We start from the raw sequence: 18,104 nt of genomic DNA on the forward strand, positions 1-18,104 counted from the left end.
GTTTTTGGCCTTAAAACTGGTCTGTTCAACATTCAACACTTTGAACCAATTGCTGTTCTTAGTAAATAAAGCAGAGCTATATTCAACTTCTATCCAGCACTGCGGTACCCTGGAGCTCCCCGCTGGCCACATAAATCTTCCGCTGAATTTCTTCAGTCATTTTCATTGGCATGCATGGGAGTTCAATCATCTTAACACTGTTGAAAATTGTACAGTGTATGAGGTGTTTAGGCAGGTAAGGAACCTTAATGCATAAGAGACATAGGGGTTGATTTACTAAAGGCAAATCCACTTTGCACTACAAGTGCACTGCAAGTGCACTTGGGAGTGCAGTCGCTTTAGATCTAAGGGGTAGATCTGAAATGAGGGGAAGCTCTGCTGATTTTATCATCCAATCATGTGCAAGCTAAAATGCTGTTTTTTTATTTTCCTTGCATGTCCCCTTCAGATCTACAGCGACTGCACTTGTAGTGCAAAGTGGATTTGCCTTTAGTAAATGAACCCTATAGTATGACTCTTTTACGCTAAAAATCCTGCCTGTATACCAAATGTATTTTTTTTTTTTAATTTGTGAAAGTTACACTTTAATCTTTACTAAATCTCACTATTAAAAATATCCTGTGTAGCTCAATACCAATACGCCTACCAACGAGTGGTTAAACCTTTCCGTATCCTTCATATTGCACCTGTAATGACTACTATAATTTTTGCATCAAAGCTTTTCCAACACTTTTCCTTCATTTCCACCTGCTGTGTCCAGTTAATAACAACTACCACCTATTGAGAGGTATGTTTAAAATAGAAATCCACCTAAAATTTTGGGTACAGTAAGGATAGAAAGTCTTTTAGAGCCAGTTCACAACTCAATCCGCAGTCCGCATTCTTGTGCGATTCAGTTAGGTACAATTTTTCAGCCCTTTCATTTTTAAGGGCTGAAATCGCGCTAAAAATAGTGCATGCACTACTTTGCAAAAATACACCACACCAAATCGCATGGTTTGCTATAAAGTTTGTGTATTGGATCTTTTACTCCTGATGGACATCTAATACGTTTTATAAGAACATCAGACCCTGCATTACCAACCCTTTTGTAATTGGATGCGGTGCCATGCGATCTGAAGCAGGCAAATGCACTGCATTTGCGATCTGCATTTGGGGTATCATTATGAATATGTAGACGCCCACAGCAAATCACACATCCAGTGTGTTTTGAACGCAGTATGGGAAAAGCGAATGGAACGTGCCTTTCCTGAAACATAAGCCTTTCCCAAAAGCCCTTGTTTTCACTGATCCCCTGCTATCTTGAGGTTCATTGTCTTCAGAAAAGTTAAGTGGAAACCTTTCAGAGGTGTGTCTCTGAGACACCAAGTAAGGGGAAATGTTTTTCTCTAGGGACAGGAATAAAAAAAACATAAGAGGTGCTAACCCTTTCCAAGAAAAAAAAAAGCAGCCAGATAGGATTGTTTCTATAGAAGAGACTCTACCGGGCTCTTCTGCGAAAACGGCATCTCCCTGCGTGTCAGCTTTAATGTACAACTGTGCAGCTCAGCATAAATGTACGGTACCACTCTGTGCCGTGATGATGTGACTCCTATGTGCATGCACGGGATTGACATCATCACAGCCTAGTCAATCAAGAGGTTGAACAGTCCAAACCTGGGTGGAAGACCATGAGAAGATGGGCACACACATGACCAGTGGGAGCGCTGACAGTACAGCACTGGAAGGGATCACTTGCCAGGTAAATGTGCCATAATGTGTTAATATGCCATGCATACAAACAGTTCTTGGGGGGCCCATTAAAAAACATTGCAGAATTTAATTCTGCTTTAAATTGGGAGTCCATTTTTTAAATCTGTTAACTAGCATGGTACAAAAACAGCTTTTGCTGTGATACTTATTGTTAAACCTGAGCGGTCTTTTTTTCTTTGCCACTTGATGCTGCCAGTCTCCTGGGTTGATTGACAGCCAGCATCATGCAATTCACTACCTGTAAGCCCAAGCTGTCATGGACCTCCTCCTGGGGGTATGTCATAGTGCAGGCTGGGCTCACAGTACTCCTGGACTGAGCAGCACTAACACACCATTATCACTCAGTCCAAGAGGAAGGACTGGCCACTATTGATGAAGAAGAGGAAAGACCTGTGACCTCACCAGACCAGCCTGAAGACTGTAGGGAAATGAAAGGTGTGTATAGGGTTTTTTTTTCTATACTGGTGAATGGCTTCAGGCAGGGGGAATTAACAAAAAATTTGACTTCAGTAGATATTAAGCAATTTGTCTCCACATAATTGGACACTGCATGTCTAGTGCATTGTCTTTATGTATTTTGTTTATAGAGTCATTTTGTTTGTCTAATAATCTTTTCTCTATTCCACTACAGGTAAGGGATTCTCGCTGGAATTTGAACTGAACAATGTCTTCGCTCAGACCAGGTCATTCGATGCCAAGACCTTAAATTCAACAACTGCTTCGCAAACAACTGCTTCGCAAACAATTTCTTCGCAAACAACTTCTTCGCAAACAACTTCTTCGCAAACAACTTCTTCGCATACAACTTCTTCACAAACAACTTCTTCGCAAACAACTTCTCCAAAAAAAACTGCTCCATCAGACCCAGAAAATGATGATGGAGACTCAGCCGTGTCCATCTACAGCCCCTTCCAGAAGCTCCTGGTACTGGTGGTCACACTGATTACCATCAATCTGTTTATGGGCAGTCTTTATTAAGACATATTGAATCACTGGTGAGTTACATTTCTATCATTAGTGTAAGAGCCTACAATGCAAAAATATTATATAAAAGTGGATTGCTCTAACTTCTGTGTATGATACCACTGCTAAAATATGCAAAATTAGGATATCTATCCTATGTAGCGTGCTTTTCTGTATCAATTAATATTGTGTCAAAAATATACTGTCCACATAGTGTTACTAGTGACAAAATAATATTCCAAAAAAACTACCGAAAAACAGTTTAAAGTGCTAGTGCTAAAAAAATATAAAATATGACAAATATTAAAAAAATGTGCAATGTGCCAATATTACTTAGTGACCATCAAATATCTCATATCACCATGCATATATACTACATGCTGCAAAAAATGTCCTCAACATGTGCATAAACACTACAGCCCAGTAGATGTCCTCAGTGGGTAATTACTTCTGTGCAATGACGTTAGGTGCTACCAAAAGCTATTTAGAGTGCTAGTGCTACAAAATATATATAAAAAAAATAATACTAAACAATGTGCCAATATTACTAACAAAATATCACATATCAACATGCATATGTACTACATAGTGCAAAAAAATAAATAAATGTCCTTGACATATGCAGAAACACCACAGTACGCTGGATGTCTTCAGTGAGTGATCACTTCTGTGCAATGACGTTCCTTTTCAGTATATTGTGCTCCTAATTCACCACTTATCGTGACTTCACCACCACTTCATGCAATGGCCACTCACCAGATGTAATAAGAATAAACGCCTTTGGTTCATTAAGGATAACCAATCCGTTTGAGTTGGGTCCAATAGCAGCCTTTCCAAACAATGTATTAGTATCTCTTGCTCTGTTCAGTGTTCATAAAGACATATTTATAGCGATCATGGTATAGTATGTAATTTCATTTTATTAAAAAAGTTAAAAACATGGTTAAACTCAAATGTTATGGTGCCCTTAAGCCGGCACCAAGCAAATCCAGCAGTGTATATGGAGAGCGGTGTCTCAGTTTATTTCCCCTCTGTCACTGTGTCTCCTCACAGCGGCATGCGTTCCAGGCCTCACTCTCGTTCAGCAGTTTTTAACTTATTTAATTGGCACATTGTTTAGTATTAATATTTTTTTGATATTTTGTAGCATTAGCACTTTAAATAGCTTTGGGCAGCACCTAACGTCATTGCACAGAAGTAATCACCCACTGAGGACATCTAGTGGGCTGTAGTGTTAATGCATATGTTGAGGACATTTTTTGCAGCATGTAGTATATATGCATGGTGATATGTGATATTTGATGGTCACTAAATAATATTGGTACATTGCACATTGTTTTAATATTTGTCATATTTTAGTATATTTTTAGTTTTTGCGCCAGTAGCACATCTGGTCGGATTAAATGCAAAAATAATATAGATTAAATATATTTATATATAATTAACATGTAACAATCAAAATTCTCTAATACAGTATTACTATGCAAAAACGAAGACAGCTGAAACCTGTTGTATCAATAACAATACAGCGTTATCATCAGGTATTAAGTGCAAGCACCTAGAGGGGATTGTATGTACCTTCAAGAGATGGTGGGGCCCCCAGAATATAGCGCACTTTTATCTGAAAGCTTTGGCACTTCCTGGTAGTAGCAGTCTACACGCTCCCACCTTCTTGTTGGTCAACAAAAATGGAAGTAGGAGGTGGTGTCCTAAGAGTCCATTCACATGTGCATCATCGGTTCAGTCACGTTTTTAGCTAAGAAAAAAATGAATACTGATTCCATCATGATCTTGTAGACTGTGAAGATACATTTTGGCACCTTAAAGCGGAGTTCCACCCAAAAATGGACCTTCCACTTTAAGTGAAGGTGACCCCCTGACATGCCACATTTGGCATGTCATTTTTTTGGGGAAGAGCGGGTACCCAGTTTCTACGGGCATCCAGCTCCCACTTCCTCCCCTGGCTCCACAGCGCTGGAAGGAAGTTCACCTCTCCCTCAATGCAATCTTCTGGGACACGTCACAGGTCCCAGAAGATTGCCCGGGCATTCACAGCGTGCAGCGAAGTGCGCGCCCAGCTGTAAGGCCACAGCTGGGCGCCCACAGTTAGAATGCCGGTGCTTCGGAGAGGAGCAAGGCTTCCTGCGCTCACATCGTTGCACCGTGGGACAGGTGAGTGTCTGATTATTAAAAGTCAGCAGCTACTGACTTTTAAATGGGTGGAACTCCACTTTAAGTTGCTGCCATTTAATACTGTACTGTGTAACTGCACTGGCTGCCCTTGAAAACACAGTGAAATCAAACAATGGAGAGTGTCCTAGCCAATAACATATTTGAAAAAAGGTCACACACATTTCTGAATATGGAACCCTGGACTGTATTTTGTTAATTTTTGAGGAAAACTTTCCCCTTAGGGCTAGTTTACACTTGCCTGAAAACATGACACACTTTGTTAAAGCTCTCTGAACACCAGTCAAAGCTCCTGTCACTAAATAAAATGGTTAGCTTACAGTCCTGTTTACACCCTGCATTTGCCTTGCTTTGCTTAGACTTCGCTTCAAAAATTATGCCCCATGTAGTTTTAATGGTGCTTCAAAGCGTCTTCAAAGCCCCCATAGAAGTCTATGGCAAAGCTCGCTTAAAGCACCTAAAGCTTTTGAGAGGCTTTAATTCAGCTTTAGATTTGCTTTGTTTTGGAGAAATTGCAGGTATGAGATATCCACACACACAGGTCACCCGCCAAGCTTCAACAAAGTTTCAAAAGAGCATCACTGAAGCTTCATCGAAGCACCACCAAAGCATCAAAAACACATCATAAAAGCATTAAGCTGTAGGCACTTTAATGTGTGTTGAAGCCGAAGCAAGTGTAAATGAGCCCTTAGTGAGTGTCTTCTGTTTCTATAATCAATATTGCTGATAAGTTTAACAACGGGACTGTCTTTATAATGCAAATTGTATTTTCTCTTATCATTCAATGGGGGGGGCACAGCAGACATTCTATCTATATTAGATGCGCATTTGTCACAGCCAAACTGGATAGTGGTGCTATATGAACATTGAAGAGGGTGTGAACTCTAAAATGGCTATAAACCTTTGAATTGCAAAATTAATTATATCCTCATAGAAAGTGTACTTGCCTCAACCCATAGCACAGTGTGGATCCCAGTCACTCTCTCTTTCCCCTGGAATCTATGTGTAGCTTCTGGCAGATTTCCCTGACACCAGACAATCCATGGTGAAGGCTCCCTTCTAGCACACAGGAGATGATTGACAGCCTCACTGGGATGATGATGTGCATGTGTCTCAGTTAGGCTATGTAGGGGGGTGTCCACCCCCCCCCCCCCCACCTCCGCTTGGGTCTCAGATTACACTCAGCTCTCTGCTGTGGAGTGTGGAAGCTGAAAAAAACCATCTGCTCTGTGTACTTTAGAGGGCTCTGGAGGGCGAAGTGTTGCAACTAAAGAGGTACACCTTATGTGGAAGAGTTGGTTATATCATTGTTTATCATCTTAGGCTTGTCATTTCAGCAGGCTTGTGTAAAGGTTTATTACCACCTTGAAATTGCTAAGGTGCAGTGTAAGCTCATGTATATGGACTTTACTGGTGGGTGTACCTGTTTGTGGCTCTCAGACTTACCTGTACAGATGGCAGTTGAACGGGGATAGAACTGGAGAGCAGGGACGTTGCTAGGCCTGCAAAAGATCTGGGGCTAGAGCCCATAGCAGCGGTCACCAACCTTTTTGCAGGCTGGGGGAGGGGGGGAGCATGCTGGTGGTTAGCAATTTCTCGTGGGCGATGGCTTGTATTGGCGTTTAAATCATCATGGCACCATGATTGATATGGTGTCAAGATGACTGAAGCGCATTGTTTCTATTGTTACATTCTAATATATAGAATATATAATGAAGTGGTTCAACTCACCATAATGCAGAATCAGTGGGAGCCCTGGGCGTGTCACTTGCCACATCACCTGCCACCATTTGCAGATTGCCACGTCACCTGACACCATTTGCAGATTGTCACTTGCCACGTCACCTGGCACCAGATGTGGATTGTCACTTGCCAACTGATGTGGATTGTCAGTTGCCATGCCAGCCAGTGCCACCAAATGTGCCTTGTCGCTGGATCGGTGGCAGGCTGGCAGCACTGGTCCATTTAGTGAGGGCGGAAGAGCACTGATGTTTGGTGGACAGTGAGAGATGATGTCATCTCTCTGCTCCCCGCTGCACCTCGCTCCCACATTGAAGTGGCCCGGCTGTGAAGAGCGCTGATGTGGAGCGAACGGAGAGAGATTATGTCATCTCTGCTCATCCGCCCGCTCACTTCTCTCCTCTCATCCGCCTATCTCATGCAGTCTGCCCGATGGCCGCAGCCATGGCCCACTGGTTAGGCAGGGAGCCTGCGGCAAGAGACTGGGGCTATGGGCCCCATGTTAGGGGCTATAGCCCCAATAGCCACCCCCTACCGACGCCACTGCTGGAGAGTGAAACACAATCAACAACAATATCAAAAAACAGGGACAGGCAACAGGCCAGGGCACACAGTGAACAAGCGTAGTCAGATAGAAGCTGAAGCATGGACTAGAAATTAACCTATTGCTTCAGCATTGGGCGTTAGTCAACTTAACTATTTAGCTGTCCTTAGACTAACAGGCAGGATGGGGACTGGCCATGTAGGTGCTATATCAACAAGCAGGTGAAATCCAGCAATGCCTATATCTCCCAGTCCTGGAACAAAGCAAATCGTAGCAAGGTGGAGAGAGCCAATGGCAGTAGAACCACATGTAGCAAATCAGCTTTGCTGCTGATCTGTGCCAACTTTGAGGAGTTTGAACATGAATGTATGATAAAGAGTTGCTCCATCTCTATAGGCCAAACACCACCTCCGAGCAATGGTTCCTCAGCTTTCTGTCTCTGGGATATAGACGCAGAGTACCCCTGAACAATACTCTTAGCGTTCTTTCCTTTATTTTTCAATTAAATTACCTTTCAATTTTTACTAAAGCATGAAGAATGAAGACCTTCCTCAATGCATCTCACAGATTTTATCTGCTTTTTCAATAACTTAAATTTGGTTATAATTTATTGTTTTCTGTATTTTTTAGATCAGTTTGATCATCGAGGACAATGGAAAGCGGCTGAATAATTGCAGAAGATACTTTTCAATGTGTTTTAACCACTTACCCACTGGGCACTTAAACCCCCTTCCTAACCAGACCAATTTTCAGCTTTCAGTGCTCTCACATTTTGAATGTAAATTACTCAGTCATGCAACACTGTACCCATATGGAATGTTTGTCCTTTTTTCACACAAATAGAGCTTTCTTTTGGTGGCATTTAATCACCACTGAGTTTTTTATTTTTTGCTCTATAAGTGAAAAAAGACGGAAAATGTTGTAAAAAAATGAATTTTTCCTCGTTTCTGTAATTTTTCTTCATACATTTTGGCCAAAATTTATACTGGTACATATCTTTGGTAAAAAATAACCCAAAATTTGTGTATATTATATTATTTGGTCTTTGTGAAAGTTAGAATCTACAAGCTATGGTGCCAATCTCTGAAAATCGATCACACCTGATGTACAGATGGCCTATCTAATTTCTTGAGACACTAACAAGCCAGGAAAGTACAAATACCCCCCAAATGACCCCTTTTTGGAAAGTAGACATTCCAAGGTATGGTGCCAATCTCTGAAAATCGATCACACCTGATGTACTGACAGCCTATCTACATTCTTGAGACACTATCAAGCCAGGAAAGTACAAATACCCCTCAAATGACCCCTTTTTGGAAAGTAGACAATCCAAGGTATTTAGTAAGAGGCATGGTGAGTTTTTTGAAGTTGTAATTTTTTCCCACAATTGTTTGCAAAATGAAGATTTTTTTCTTTTTTTTTTTCACAAAAATGTCATATTAACAGGTTATTTCTCACACACAGCATATGTATACCACAAATTACACCGCAAAACAAATTCTGCTACTCCCCCTGAGTATGGTAATAACACATGTGAGACTTTTTCACAGCCTGGCCACATACAGAGGCCCAACATGTAGAGAGCACCATCAGGCATTCTAGGGACATAAATTATACATATCATTTCTTGACTACCTCTTACACTTTTGAAGGTCCTGGAGCACCAGGACAATGGAAACGCCCAAAAAATGACCCCATTTTGGAAATTAAATACCCCAATGTATATTCTATGAGGCATAATGAGTCTTTTGAACATGTCATTTTTTTCTACAAGTTTCTGGAAAATGTGGAAAGAAAATGAAAACACTTTTTTTTTTACACAAAATTGTCCATTTATACAATATTTCTAACACACAGTATGTACATAGCAAAAATTACACCCCAAAATATATTCTGCTACTCTTTCTGAGTATGGAGATACCACATGTATGAGCATCAGCATTTTCAATATTTACTGTGTGCTGTGAAGACATTTAACATAAATCATCTGTATATTTAAAATTCAAAAGAACAATCAGCCTAATGCATAGAAAATTCCTTTGTAAAAACATAATTCCTAATCGCATTATTAATCATATAGTATATGTACAGCAAACTGCATCTTGAAAGTAAATGTAACAATAAACAAGGTTACAACTGCGTTTGACTTGACTGGCATTCCTATGTAAAACTGTTAAGCTTATTTAAAGGATAAGTTCACCCCTTTAGTAACAGGTTACAACCGTATTTAGTGCATAACATGTTCCCATGCCAGGCAAATTGACCCTGTCTCTGCAAAGGACCCCCTCCCAGTTGTGTGCATTTAAACACTCCCATTGCAATATATTGTAACTCTACAAAGATGTGCATCATGCCATTTCTGTCCTGTTCTGAATGTTTCTTGTTTGTGTCTCACTTTGCATAGTGAGTTAACAAAAATGTATGTATAGAAAACACAAAAATGACCCTATAAAACACTCATAAACACAAGCAGTTTTCAGCATGATTTCATATGCATAAATGTGAAAGGGATCTAAAAATGATCAGCCTATATAAGCTCAGGCAACTGATCTCAAATCAATAAAATAAATAGATGTAATCAGTGGCAATGGGCTGTCAGGCTCCATTCACACCTAAATGTATCGGAACTCGCGTTCCTGCATGCTTTTTTTTGCATGTCTTTGAACATTTGCACAATAAATGTCCCAAAGAAGATCCAGAACCTTTTTTTCGAGTGGAGCGTGGAGCGTTTTTTCACTGCATGCTTTGGTGCATTTGTATTGTGTTTGCAGCGTCACAAAATGCGTGGAAATATGCATGTCTGCTACTCGCACTTAACAATTAATGGTTTACAGCACATTACCAAAACACGTAGCGAAATGCGTGTTTTCTGTGCACTTTGGCACATGTTCCAAAAATGCCAGGTGTGAATGGAGTCTCAGTCTCTATGCTATAAAAAAGATAACATATTCACCCTGGGCATTACCATTTTAAATATCTGCAGTATCTATTCATCCAGCTGTATCAACATCCTTCACGTTTTAAAATGAGTAACAATATAATATTATACTAATACTATACTAATATTGTACTAATATATAATGTAGAATTAACATTAAAAAATGAATTATATAAAATATAGTTGTTTATAACAGGCAAAGCCAGAAATTAGAATATACAGGGGGTCACTTACTATAGCTCCGCACGCTAATTAGCGCTAAAATGCCGCAATTGCGGTAATTAGCGCTAAAATGGAATTTACTATAGCACTGGTGCAAAAATACTCCCAAAATCAAATTTACTATAGCTCTCAGAAAACAGATAGCGCCCAAGCCCTTACTCTTGTTAGGACCTGGAGAATTGCACATGGAATAATGTTTATAGCATGATATGATCACCTAAATGGTACTAAAATATGTGGAATGTTTTTTAAAGATAATCTGCTTGTAAAGTGATTTCTACACTGAGATATCTTTAAAAGTCTGAGAAGAGATAAATTCCCTGTCTCTTTACAACTAAGTGTCAGCACCACTGAGCATACTCAGACATGCAAACTACTCTCATTTTAACTCCCATGCCTTTTTTTACCAAGAGTAATAGTAAATACCAGAATGAGCTCTGGGTTAAACAGTGTTTTTTGGGAGTGAAAATGAGAGTTATGTAGCCCAATGCAAATTTCAGCCATTAATTCTAATGGTACAATTGTAACTTCCCCAAAGAAATCCTTTCTCTCAAAGAAATTGTTCTTGCAACAATGATGCTTCTTTATCATCAATTTTGTTTTTAAGAATGTGAGAATGTGTAATGTTTTCATGTTTTGGTAAAATATTTGTTTTCTCTGTCACTTTCACTTGTTGCTGTCCATCTCACAAAAAATCTTTACCCAAAATCACACAGGTGTCTTTAAAAACCCACAAACAATACCATTGCTGATGCAAATGATCCAAATGATCATAATTTGAACCCAAAAAATGTGATATGTGTACTAACCTCAGAAATAAAAATGTAATTCCCAAAAATCAGCGGGTAACATCACTATTCTACACTCACACACCAAGAACCACCAAATATCACAGAATAAATCAAGAAGAATAACTCCTGACTAATGTAATTTCACCACCTCTATGTCCAAACAAATGCAGTATTTGTATATGTATGTGTAGGAGGGCTCCACATTTGGCAGCTCAGTGGCTAATGGGTTTGCACTTTTGCTTAGCAGCCCTGAGGGTCTGCGTTCGAATCCCAAACATGCCACTTCACTTAGAGAAGTTTTCTGATTTCCCCATGTTGTTAAACATAACTCCTGACTCAGGTCCTTACATAAATTATGTCTAAATGTAGTATTTATGTGTAGAAGGGTTCCACCACCATTGCAAATTGTGTCATATGTTTTCCATGGGCAAGGACTCTAATCAAAAGTGTTATACAAAGTGAATATACCGCGCTACTAGTGAGAATGAAGAAATAATATTCCTAGGAGGAAAAGCTGCGATGCAGAAAACGTGATATCCGTGCTAGAAAAGATGTGAAAAAGGGGAAAAGGTCACGCTATTTGAAAAAATAGATTCCCAAAACAATCATACTGATATAAATGTGTTACAAAACCCAAATAACATAATCTAAGTGAAAAAAATATTTAACTTAATCAGCATCAATAAACACAATATATAATTGAAAAAGTCCACATAAAGGGTTCATATCGTGCAAAAAATTAAATAAAACAGGTTAATTACGAAAGGCAAATCCACTTTGCACTGCAAGTGCACTTGAAAGTGCACTTGTTAGTGCAGTTGCTCTAAATCTAAGGGGTAGATCTGAAATGAGGGAAAGCTCTGCTGATTTCATCATCCAATCATGTGCAAGCTAAAATGCTGTTTTTTATTTTCCTTGCATGTCCCCCTCGGATCTACAGCGACTGCACTTCCAAGTGCACTTTCAGTGCAAAGTGGATTTTCCTTTAGTAAATAACCCCCAATGTGTACAAAGTCCACGTAAAGAAAGTACTGGGTCCAATTCCAAAGTAGAGAAAGAAAGTGAGGATGAAATTTGAAGGTTTAACTTCCACCACAACTATGGTGGAGCGAGGGATAGACCCGTCCTTGGGGTGCACACCAAAAAATAGTGGAGACCCTTACCAGATATGGTGGACCTCCTATCTATAGCAAGGTTGTTATCGCTTGCAGATATAACCCTCTGCGGGTCTTTCGGGCCGATCCAAGGTATCAGAACCTCCAGGCTCCTATCATCCTCCTCTCTCCTCACGCCACTTTACATTCCGGTGTATAGAGGAACTCTCCTTCTGATAAAAAAGCTGGACGCTCTCTCGTACTGGAACAAGCCGTATAGAAGGATTCAAAAAAGGGGACTCCAATAGTGTGTTATCCTTAAACACTATTACTTTTATTCATAAAAAGAGGTTCAAAAACGAACATACATAAAGATTTCTAAAAGATTTGCCAGCAATAAAAATATACAAAACGAATGCCTGTGCTTCCGGGGTCACGTGGAGCGAAGTGATGTCAATGCGTAGCACCGCCCTAGAGTGTGTATTCCTAAAGAACGGGTGTGAGCACTTGAGGCTTACCTCAAGAGACAGAATCAATTACACTTAAATCAATTAAGGGGTGTGTCCTTTACTGGGTGGGTGAGCAAACTTAGCTAGGTTATTTAAAGGCCTGCATTTGTGGTGGGTGTTTAGCCTAAGAACAGGCCTGAATTTTTCTTTGCATTGTGTATATTGGGTTAAAAATAGATATGTTTTTTGGGGGGTTTTGGGGGGTGTGCATAATTCCTGACCCACACCCCACTAAGACTGTTTGATGATTGCATATAAATCTCACATGTTAGACTTACAACTGCTATGTAATGGTTGAGATGCAATGGAAGCATCCTACTAATTAATTCCTGCTGTGTGTGTGTCAATGTAGTTTGTGCGCTGCCTTTTTGGTTTTTGTATTAATTGTGTCTGTTTTTGCTTATGATAATTCTGCCATGTAACTTTTTTGGAAGATGGGGCGGGGACTTCTGATCACAAAAAAGCTTAGTCATGCTTGTTGTTGGCTTGATTTTTATTCCTGCTTTTCTAATGTGATTTGTTTAATGTGTCCAATTTTTAGTGTCATACCCTTGCAGATTGTAAGCTTGTTTGAGCAGGGCCCTTCTAACTATATTGTCTAATGCTGGAGCATCATGTACATGCCTTTTTTTTTGTTTGGCATTAATGTACCAAATGTTTATACCAGTGGCGGCTGGTGCTCAAATTTTTTTTTGGTGGAGGGCGCAAACAAACTGAAAAATACTGAACCCCCCCATCAATTGCAGCCTCACTGTGCTCATCAAATGCAGCCACTGTGCCCATAAAATGCAGCCACTTGTGCCCCATCATATGCAGCCACTTGTGCCCATCACATGCAGCCACTTGTGCCCATCATATGCAGCCACTTGTGCCCATCAAATGCAGCCAATGTGCCCATAAAATGCAGCCACTTGTGCCCCATCATATGCAGCCACTTGTGCCCCATCATATGCAGCAACTTGTGCCCCATCATATGCAGCCACTTGTGCCCCATCATATGCAGCCACTTGTGCCTGTCATATGCAGCCACTTGTACCCGTCAAATGCAGCCACTTACCCTGGCAATAAAAAAAATTGAGAGAAAAAGCACTAAATGTCTTGCACACACACCCCCCCCACTCGGGGCTCGCACCTGGCACTTGCACCCCCAACGCCTGCAGCTCTAGACCCCCCACCCCCACGGGAGGTCCAGCACTTACCTGAAGAGCATCCTCTCTGTCTCCACTCTCCTCCTTTCCTCCACACTTGGGCAGCAGCAGCAGCGGAGGTGTCTGCTCCTCTCATGCTTCCTCCACTTGCCAAAGCGCCACTAGGCATCCAATAGGTTTGCCTGGTGCTTTGGCCAAATCGGGAAACAGGTCTCACTGACCTGCCTCCTGATTGGCGGGGAGGCACTGTAGTGTGGGGATAGCGAAAATTCATTCGATATGGTCACACAATTGGGTGCGCCCGAATCCCCCCTATTTTGAAGCCGATTAGAGCCGCTGGCTCTAATCATGTGCTTAAAAAAAAAAAAACCCTCTCATCCCCGCCATAGGAATCCATGTGTCTGACGTCCTAAAAGGGGCCGGACGCATGGATAGGGAGGTGGTGGCAGGGAAAGGGGAGGCGGCGCCCGTGCCGCAATGCACAGGCTGCCACTGGTTTATACTAATGTTGAAATAAAAAGTTGATTGTTTTTTGCTTTAAGTTTGATTTTTGCAGACTCGAAATACATATTTTATAAGTGCAAACTATTCATACCCCTTCAAATCTGTAGTAAATCTAGTTGCATACAAAAGTATTTGGTTGTGAAAGTGCTTGAGTAGAAAGTGTAATGGGGGGGAAGAGGAAGAAAAGCCCCCTCCCCCCAAAAAAAATAAAATAATAAAACTCTGCTCCAAAGCTGAAATTCAGGGCTCTACTAATTATTTTGTGGACCATGAAATATGTCAACTAAATATGAATTCCCTCTAAGCACCAAATTAAGAAAAAAACACAGCAAAAACAGATGGAGGGCCCCCAGATCCTGGCCCTCCATATGAAAATGGGTATCTGGTACATTGTACCCCTACCCATTCCCCAAAAAAGCAGTGAAATGTAAAAAAAATACAAGAGCCAATTTTTGACAAGTCTTCTACCCCGAGCCGTGTCTCTCGCCGCCATCTTCTCCTTGTGCAGCCTCTCTTGCCGCCATCTTCTCCTGCCGCTATCACTCCCACCGCCATCATCTCCTGCCACCGTCACTCCCACCGCCATCGTCCCCTGCCACCGTCACTCCCATCGCCATCGTCTCTTGCCACTGTCACTCCCGCCGCCATCGTCCTGTGCCACTGTCACTCCCGCTGCCATCATCTCCTGCCACCATCTTCATCCGCTACTGTGTTCTTCCTCTCTACAGGTTACCAGCTAATATAAAAAAAAAGGAGGGACGGGCTCTCCGGGAGATGTCATCTTTTATTAAAAATATATTCTTCCCAGCTTCTTCCTCCGGTCTGCCTCTGGCTTCCCCTTCCCCGCGACCAGACCAGAGGATGAAGAAGTGGGGGGGAAGATGAAGCCTGAGGAAGACTGAAGGAAGAAGGAGAACACCAGAAGAAGAAGCTGGGAAGGAAAAGTCGGAGGAAGACAGGAGGAAGAAGGAGAAGACAAGAGGAAGAAGAGGGGAAGGAAAAGCCAGAGGAAGACAAGGGAAAGAAGGAGAAGACCGGATAAAGAAGCGAGGGAGGAGAAGCCGGAGGAAGACCAGAGGAAGTAGCGGGGGAAGAAGCGAGGAAAGACGAAGATATTTTTAATAAAAGGACTTGTCTTGTCAAAAACGGGCTATTGTCATATTACACAAATTTTTTGGTGAATGGGTAAATGGGTAGGGGTACGATATACCCTATACTCATTCACATGGGGCGGGCCGGGATCTGGGGGCCCCCTTGATTAAAGGGGGCTACCAGTTTCCAATAAGCCCCCCGCCCGCAGGCCTCGACAACCAATGGCCAGGGTTGTCGAGAAGAGGCTCTTGTCCCCATCAACATGGGGGCAAGGTGCTTTGTGGGGGCATGTGGCCTGGTATAGTTCAGGAGGAGGGGGCTGCTTGCTTGTCCCCCATTCTCCTGACCTCCAGGCTACATGCTCGCAAAAGAGTCTGGTATGGACTGTGGGGGGGACCCTACTCTGTTTTTTTCCTTGATTTTTCCATCTATACTCCCGGGAGCCGGCAATATATTACACCTGTGAGCAAGTTTAAATGACATTTTTTCTTTAGAAATGTCATTTTGCTGCAGCACTGTTCTAGACATCGCACAGATTCGCCACTTTACAGGCAGACTAAGGGCACCCCAAGGCACGATATTTAAAGGAATATTTCATTTTTATTGTTTCACTTTAAGCATTATAAAAATCACTCCTCCTGAAAAAAACAATTGTTTTAAATTTTTTTTTTTGCATTTATACATGTCCCCCAAGGCAGGAGCCAGGTCCCCATACACTTTTTATGGCAAATAACTTGCATACAAGCCTTCAATGAGGACTTTGGATTTTGCAGGTTCGAACCCCATTGACTTCAACTATCCCTGCATATGCTGATTTGACAGGCACGTTCGTCGGCAATAGAGCAATTTTCCATGTCCGCCCAGTTGAAGCCTTAATTGGGCCATATTTAATGATAGTCAGATAAGCAACTGTTTTACAGAGTAAACAGCTTCAGGTATGTTACTTACAAGGCAGTTCTTCAATCCAGTATTTTAACCGCTTCAGCCCCGGAAGATTTTACCCCCTTTCTGACCAGAGCACTTTTTGCGATTCGGCACTGCGTCGCTTTAACTGACAATTGCGCGGTCGTGCGACGTTGCACCCAAACAAAATTGAGGTCCTTTTTTCCCCACAAATAGAGCTTTCTTTTGGTGGTATTTGATCACCTCTGCGGTTTTTATTTTTTTGCGCTATAAACAAAAAAAGAGGGACAGTTTTGAAAAAAACGCATTATTTTTTACTTTTTGCTATAATAAATATCCCCCAAAAATATATAAAAAAACAATTTTTTTCTCATTTTAGGCCAATATGTATTTTCCTACATATTTTTGGTAAAAAAAAAACGCAATAAGCATATATTGATTGGTTTTTGCAAAAGTTATAGCATCTACAAATTAGGGGATAGTTTTATGGCATTTTTATTATTTTTTTTTTTTACTAGTAATGGCAGTGATCTGCGATTTTTATCGGGACTGCGACATTTTGGCAGACACATCTGACAATTTTGACACATTTTTGGGACCATTGGCATTAATACAGCGACCAATGCTATAAAAATGCATTGATTACTGTAAAAATGTCACTGGCAGTGAAGGGGTTAACCACTGGGGGGCGATCAAGGGGTTAATGTGTTCCCTAGTGTGTGTTTTAACTGAAGGGGGAGGGGACTGTGCAGGGGAGATTACAGATCGCTGTTCATACTCTGTATGAATAGACAATCTGTCTGTTCTCCCCTCAAAAAACCAGAAACTGTGTGTTTACACACACAGATCCTGGTTCTCCGTGTGTCAGCGGCACTCGCATCGGCTCGGGGGGCGCCAGTGGCCACAGGGCGAAGTGACGTTACATAACGTTGTTTCACCTAGCTGCGCCATTCTGCCGCAGTACAACTGCGGCGGCTGGTCGGCAAGTGGTTAAAGAAAAACTATAATGTTGTTTATAATGTTGCTTTTTTTACATTTTACAGCTTTTTGGATTGTTTTTAAATGATTAATAGCAACTCTATAGTTTTTAAGTAGATGGCATTATAGGGTATATTAATTATATATAATTTCTAAAAAGCATGCTGGACTTACTGTGAAAAAAAAACAAAAAAAAAAACTAGCATTAGCTTTATGCTTTCTAAGAGACTGTAAAACAGCTAATTAAGACTAGTTAGCTTTCTTTCTGCTAGTGGAGGGAGGATTGGGGTGTGTCCCTTTTCATTCAAATCTGTTTTTAGCACATTGTACAGAATTCCACCTTTTGACTGCAAGTAGTAAATATAAATGATATAAAGGCAGTATTTCATATTTGTATGTTAAAATATTAAAACAGAATATGTTAAAAATCATCAAATAAATAAAATATGTTAAAAAACCTTTAAGCAATAGTCATTCTGATAATGACTAGGGCTACTGCAGTAAAGAATACCTCTTTATAGTTACTGGGGCATCTAAGTATGAAACTAGACTTGTTTCTTTCTTGCATTCCAGACCAAAGATAATTATACTATTATAATAAGTTATGAAAATTATGCATAATTTAGAAACCGACAGCAGTAATGTGTAGATATTAGCTATTTTTACATCTTTTGTTTCAATTCAAGTGTACTGAGGAGTACTGGGAGGCATTGTGAGTACTGAGGGTTACTAGGAG

General features: G+C 40.9%; 1 protein-coding gene across 1 annotated transcript in view; it reads left to right on the plus strand.

Moving 5' to 3' along the window:
- LOC141145445 (fibrocystin-L-like) overlaps positions 1-9,328 on the plus strand; it is a 265,012-nt gene extending 255,684 nt beyond the window's left edge. Inside the window, exons 78-79 of the mRNA XM_073632157.1 lie at positions 2,384-2,747; positions 7,820-9,328. Of these exons, the coding sequence (XP_073488258.1) occupies positions 2,384-2,730 (347 nt within the window). The 3' untranslated portion in view covers positions 2,731-2,747; positions 7,820-9,328. The remainder of the gene's footprint in view (positions 1-2,383; positions 2,748-7,819) is intronic.
- Positions 9,329-18,104: the final 8,776 nt, after the last annotated feature.

Source organism: Aquarana catesbeiana, linkage group LG05, assembly GCF_042186555.1.
Source record: "Aquarana catesbeiana isolate 2022-GZ linkage group LG05, ASM4218655v1, whole genome shotgun sequence".
Taxonomy (NCBI): domain Eukaryota; kingdom Metazoa; phylum Chordata; class Amphibia; order Anura; family Ranidae; genus Aquarana; species Aquarana catesbeiana.